Source organism: Rutidosis leptorrhynchoides, chromosome 3 (assembly GCF_046630445.1).
Source record: "Rutidosis leptorrhynchoides isolate AG116_Rl617_1_P2 chromosome 3, CSIRO_AGI_Rlap_v1, whole genome shotgun sequence".
Lineage (NCBI taxonomy): Eukaryota > Viridiplantae > Streptophyta > Magnoliopsida > Asterales > Asteraceae > Rutidosis > Rutidosis leptorrhynchoides.
Window position 1 is genome coordinate 454,768,645 of NC_092335.1, and position 5,969 is coordinate 454,774,613.

The 5,969-nt window shown below is 33.1% G+C and overlaps 1 protein-coding gene and 1 long non-coding RNA gene across 3 annotated transcripts; both read right to left on the minus strand.

Moving 5' to 3' along the window:
* Positions 1-1,057: 1,057 nt before the first annotated feature.
* LOC139897995 (uncharacterized) lies at positions 1,058-2,190 on the minus strand. 2 transcript variants are annotated; one of them, XR_011776840.1, is made up of 4 exons: positions 1,902-2,190; positions 1,503-1,632; positions 1,361-1,420; positions 1,058-1,244 (listed from the first exon to the last, which is right to left on the minus strand). It is a non-coding gene; the product is annotated as an uncharacterized lncRNA (long non-coding RNA). The 2 variants fall into 2 exon arrangements; XR_011776839.1 differs by lacking the exon at positions 1,902-2,190 and having other exon boundaries at positions 1,503-1,717.
* A 1,323-nt stretch (positions 2,191-3,513) lies between these two features.
* Positions 3,514-4,990, minus strand: LOC139901570 (MATH domain and coiled-coil domain-containing protein At2g05410-like). Its single transcript, XM_071884265.1, has 5 exons — positions 4,873-4,990; positions 4,208-4,499; positions 3,935-4,101; positions 3,683-3,816; positions 3,514-3,609 (listed from the first exon to the last, which is right to left on the minus strand). Exons 1-5 carry the CDS (start codon positions 4,988-4,990, stop codon positions 3,514-3,516), a joined length of 807 nt encoding a protein of 268 aa, XP_071740366.1.
* Positions 4,991-5,969: the final 979 nt, after the last annotated feature.

Genomic DNA, 5,969 nt, shown 5'->3' on the forward strand with positions numbered 1-5,969 from the left:
AATATCTCCTCGATCATAATCAAGGAGTCTTATGGTACATCAAGCAAAATGGTAGGAGAAATCTTTTTGAAACAGATAAAAAACAGTTGGTTAACTATTATATAAGTAGCAGTTATAGTATTAGTTTTTATATGTTTCCATTGAATGGCAGTTGCAATTCATATAGCGACTCAGTCTACCGGATAATTTGAGAAGACATCTCGAACTGCATTACTACTATTTTTTTATGGCAATTCCCCTACCGGGTTGTCTATGTGACATAGAAGACAATAGATATACCATATCGTACTTTTCTTTTACCTTTTCTTGGATGGCATAATTTCTAATAACAATATGAGACAAAAACGTAATATAAAACAATATAACATATGAACACCAGGGACATAAAGTAAATTACATAACAAACAATCACTAACCCCATTATCTAACTTAAATCTCAGAAGCATAATAAACTTAAGCAAAAAGACATGCATTAATATAATGACTGACAGCTACTGAAATATAAACTAATTAGTGAGCCAATACATGTTCATATAGCGACTCAATGTAAATGTTATGTATTCCAATCAAGTAGCACTCAATCCGTTTTATACCTTCTACATATAAAAATTCATACCATATTTGCATCCTATATAATAGTTGATCATAGGTACAGTAAATCCATGTGAGCTCAATTGAATTTCAAATTAACTCAAGTTTTTTAACAACTATGCTTCTGAAATTCAGAGTTTGTTTCGACAAATATTAGTAACAGATTAGTGAAGCTATAGATGAAATGTATCTGATAGAAGCAAAAATTTCAATTTCTAAGACTTGCTTGCGTGTCCAGCAGGATGTCATGATATCCGTGCGGCTTTTCACTCTTCACCTTTAGCGGTTCATCCTATGTAAACAATCGCTTCAATTCTGTCTGTCGCCCGGACGCAAGGCTGCTATTGGTGTTACTTGCACTGGATTTGCCATTATGCATTCAATAAGAAAATGCTTAATACTTGGTAGAATACTTTATATGTTTTAAATTGTTGTAATGATGCATAAACATAAAGCATAGATTTGTATCGAAGGATAACCAAACAAATCAACATAAAACCGTTAGAATTCAACAATCTCTGAAGCATGATCCTTTTCTCTCGGTAGATCCGCACGACCAGTTCGCAACAACGATTGAAACGGATACTACTTGACGAATATCTTAAATCGTTCTTCATACCAAAAAAGAACTCCACAATAAGAACATCCAAGGCCTGTCTTCGTTTTTGGGTAGTTTGTGAAGCAAACATCAAAAGATCAATAATGATAATCGACACTCATATTGTTAAAGTAAAAAAGCAATAAAAACCAAACATAATCAACACATTACCTTCAGTCATAACAGGAATACTTAAACTGGTCGAGATACCAAAAAGAGAAGAAATAGCACCTGAAAAGCAATTTCATTAAAAGTCATAAATAAGAAAGCCAAATGTAACAGTCAAAACAGCATGAAAGTAACACATACACACCTACATTACTCGAGGAACCGACTGAGAGAAGTTTAATTATGATCAGTACCTACAGGTGTCCGTGTAATACGGTTCTTTTTCGCTGCTGAAGAAGTCCAAAAACTTACACTAACCGGACCCGAAGGTACAACTGACGAGGTAGGTTCAAAACGATGAACTAACTTTAACTTGGGCGGCATTATCAATTATATAAACAATAGTCACTTATAACAAAAAAAAAAGACAGCCTTATGTAAACCCAAAAAAAACATACCGATAAACATCAGGCCAAAATATCAATGGAATCAATTACAGAAAGAAAGAAAAGGAAAAACCGTAACAAAAGTGACAGCGAATACAGACATAAAATATACATCACATAAACTTACAAAATAAATAAAGGAGGAAATAACAGAGTACCTGCAGATGAAACCGATGACTAAAATCGGAACAATCGAGCAGAATGAAGGTCACGAAGCAAAGATATCCCACGAGAATTTGGGCTATCAAAGTCTTGATTTAACGCTTGATTCAGTATGGATGTTGTTATCAACCGCGATGGTTCTGTCATGAATCGGCGGTGAAAGATTTGATGTGATGTATCGGGTGCGAAAGGGATTAGGTATCCCGTGTTTTTTTTAATTATTAAAATTAGAAAAGGTTAATTTAGGAACAAAGTTTTTAACAATTGATTTATTAGCTAATTTTTTTTAGGGAATGATTAATGGTCGTTGGATTAAAGAGTATCCTAACGTAATTTTTCAATCTAACGGTTATTAAGGGTATTTTGAAAACATTTATTAGCTAATCGAGACTCTCTTTTAATATATATAGTGATATTAATATTAATATTTATTTAATATTATATTATTAGATTAGATTATTATTACTAGTATTATTATTAGTGACAACGAACACAAAGGTCCGCGTGTTGCTGCGGTAAAGGGTTAGAATACGTAAATGGATGATTGCTACAAACTCCACTCTCATCAATATGTAGAGGCCATAAATGCGATAACCACCGAGCATGCACTTGTTACTACAAAACCCACAATTGTTCCTCTTCTCATAAGTATAGGCGAAACTAGTAAGGGGCACGGAGTGGCACCTGTCCCTTGTGGAGATTTGAAACTTTAAAATTTTGAATTTTTTTTATTTTGCCCCCCCCCCCCCCCCCCCCCCCCACACACACACACACACACACACACAAACTAGATTTTTTTCCTTGCTCAAAAGGGACCCCCTAAAAATCTTCATATTTTGCCCAATTTTTGTCCATACGCCTCTAGATTTAACCAAAACCTTCATATTTTGGCCAAAAACTTTTATATTTTTGCCCAAAAATCCTCCATATATTGCCCTGAAAAAATTGTTACGCTTTTAAATTTTTTTTTTCCCCAAAAACCTCTATATTGCTACGTCTCTAAGCTCGTAAACTTGCACTTGTTTTCGCACGCTCCACAGTTGTGCTTGTAATTGCTCATGTTCATATATTTGATGTTGCAACAAGTTGAAATTTTGCGTTCCAAGATATAGCAAATCTCGTTGTCTTTCTTATAGTGGTCTGCTCCTTGTTTAGAGTTCTTGGTCTTAGGTTGGTTACATTTAGGAGAAGTTTCACAAGCAAAAAAAGATGTGGATTAACAAGCTCTGTTTTAATCAACATAACCAAAATAAACTAGTAGCAATAATAATCGCTTAGAGGACATCTACCTCACTTGTAATCGTTTCGATTCTTGGATTGCTTTTATTTATTTAGTTATGTTTTTCAATAAAAAGAAAAAGCAAAAATAATGCATAAAATTCTGCTTTCTAATAATAATAAGGATAAGGATAAAGGAAGGATACCTCACTTCCGTGAGAAAGCATAATGTTGTTATTGTAGTATGCCAGCAGAATAAAATTAAAAAGACAGTTTATACCGTGAAGTGCATGCCACACACCTAACCCGATATAAATCGTAAAAATTCAAGCACAATCATTATAAACTAAAATAAATATTTTCAATTCACAAATATATGATCGTAATAATTCAAGCACACTGATTTTGGACTAAAATGAATATTTTCAATTCACAAAATGCAGGTTTCATCAATTGTTGTTCACAATGAATCTCAATTTCACCAATCTACATAGAAAACAACAAGCTAGAGTAAAATTAAGCACATATTATTTCAAATGAAATTTTTATTGACGCCCACACATGAAATCTTTACTGCAACGATCAAAGTATCATTCAACAGGTATCCATTTGCAGCATTAGTTACTTCACTCAACTCTAAGAAACTTCTAAAACCACAGCTGACACTAGAGGGGCAAAACCAATGACGAATTGCTGCAAGGTACAAAAAGAATGCATAAAGATACAAATCATAAACATAGATAAACAGTAATGCAAAACATGTTAAAATTAGTATTCAGAATCATAAATATACAAAACTGATAGACATTACCTCTCACTTTATCAATACTACCCTTTTGACACTTAATCCGAAACGTAAAATCAGCATAAACTTTCCAATCATCAGAGAGTGAAACAGCATCATGCACACTTAAAAAGAGAGTTATGTGTGTACCCAATCCACCTTTATAATGTCCTTTAGGATATAGTGATAACGTCCTACAAACAAAACAATAAGTAAGATAAAAAAAAAAAAAAAAAAAGATACGACAAAAAAGGCAAACTACGAATTACTGGCTTTAAATTACATAAATAACTAATTCACCATTTGATTTTTCCAATTTTAAAAATCTCTGATTGCAGTTTAACGCCAGTTGCAGCTGAAAAGTTATCAATTTTCCAAGTGTGAGTACTCATATTTGACGGAGGCTTTATCATAGTTAAGCATCGGTCTTTCGCTGCATATTCCGGAACTACAAAAACCTCAGCTCCAAACACACACGAATCATTCAATAGGTACCCATTTTCACTATCCTTAAAAAACTCGAGCGGTATTAGTTTCTCAAAACCCCATTCAGTCTTCTTCTCATGAAGCTTTGTTGTGTTTTCATCAGCATCTATAAAACAGTGTATATAAACATAAGTATGATAATATGAATTACATATAATTTGCAGTACAGAAAAAATATACCTTGAAATGTTGCGTATGTGTGACGTATATGATCATAAACAAAAAAAGTGACATCTACAGATCACCCTTTTGGAAGAGTTTCGGTGTCACACAAAACGACATACAATGAAATATACTTGTTCTTTTTGTCTATCTTCTTTCCATTTGGATACAAATCTTTTGTTTTTTTTTTTGAAAAGCATTTGGATACAAATCTAACCTCCTATACATAATCAAAAGTATATAAGTTAACCCGGATTGTAAGATGTTATAGAAAAACAAAAAAAAAAAAAAAAAAAAAAAAACTGACCATATATGACCGCTGGCTTCAAAGATATCAGATTTAATTTTCATTTGAGGATCTTCAGAAAGAAGAGAGAAGGACTCGATCTTCAACATATAATGTGCCGGTTCACGACGTCTTTTTGATATCAACATATCTGCAGAGAGGCGAGTTCAGGATTAAAAATCACTGATCCGGGTCTGATCGTAAATATTCTTGAGAATCAAGGCGAGTCAGAGGGAGTCAAAGGAATGGTTCAAATAATATCCCAAGATTTCCTCAACCGAAACAAGAAGACGTGTGTCACGTGTGTGGGTGGAAGACTTGACCAAAACAACAAAGTCCATGTTACCATGCATGATCACACGTATACAAAAATTAGATCATGCCCTTCATTCTTATTCTATTATATAAGTAAGAGGTGAGGGAGAGTTGAAAAAAAAGCCTCTAATTTACTAAGGAGTAGAATTCATCCGATGTAATTTAGAGAGAAAAAGGCCTCTAAAATTACAATATGTAAATCTTAGAGAGAAACAAAGATATCATAGCCTCTATTGTATTTTTTTCATTTGTAATACATCAGATACGATGCCTCTGAAGTTTACATAATTTGTATTTGTAATCTTTGGAGAGAAATAAAACCCAAACACTTAACCCCAAATCATTTGTTCTTATTTCTATTTCCTTTTCATGCTCTTTTACATAATTGTCGTTCAAACAAGAAGTATTATATAATATCCTTGCGAAGGCGTTGTGTTCTAAATCTCGTAACGGATCAATCACACATGTAACTAATTTAGTTGAGTGACAAAATGAGTGGGTCGATAGGTGTCGCCTTGACAAGTTGGGTTATGTTCTTCAAAATGTAATTAATTAACGCATTACATTTGCAATGAGTTTAGCCAAATCGAATAGTAGTAATTAACACTTTAAAGTGAAATACCAGTGGACTTGATAGTAATTCCACACTCAGTTTCACCAGCTCATTTGTTTGTCATACTAACATGCCCAGTTAGTACTTGTGTAATAATTTCTGCAATTAAAGTAGATTTAAGTTGTATAAAATTAAATTAAATATAAAATATTTGAACGTAAGAAAGTTACCATGATTAAGATTGCTACATAATCCTGCTA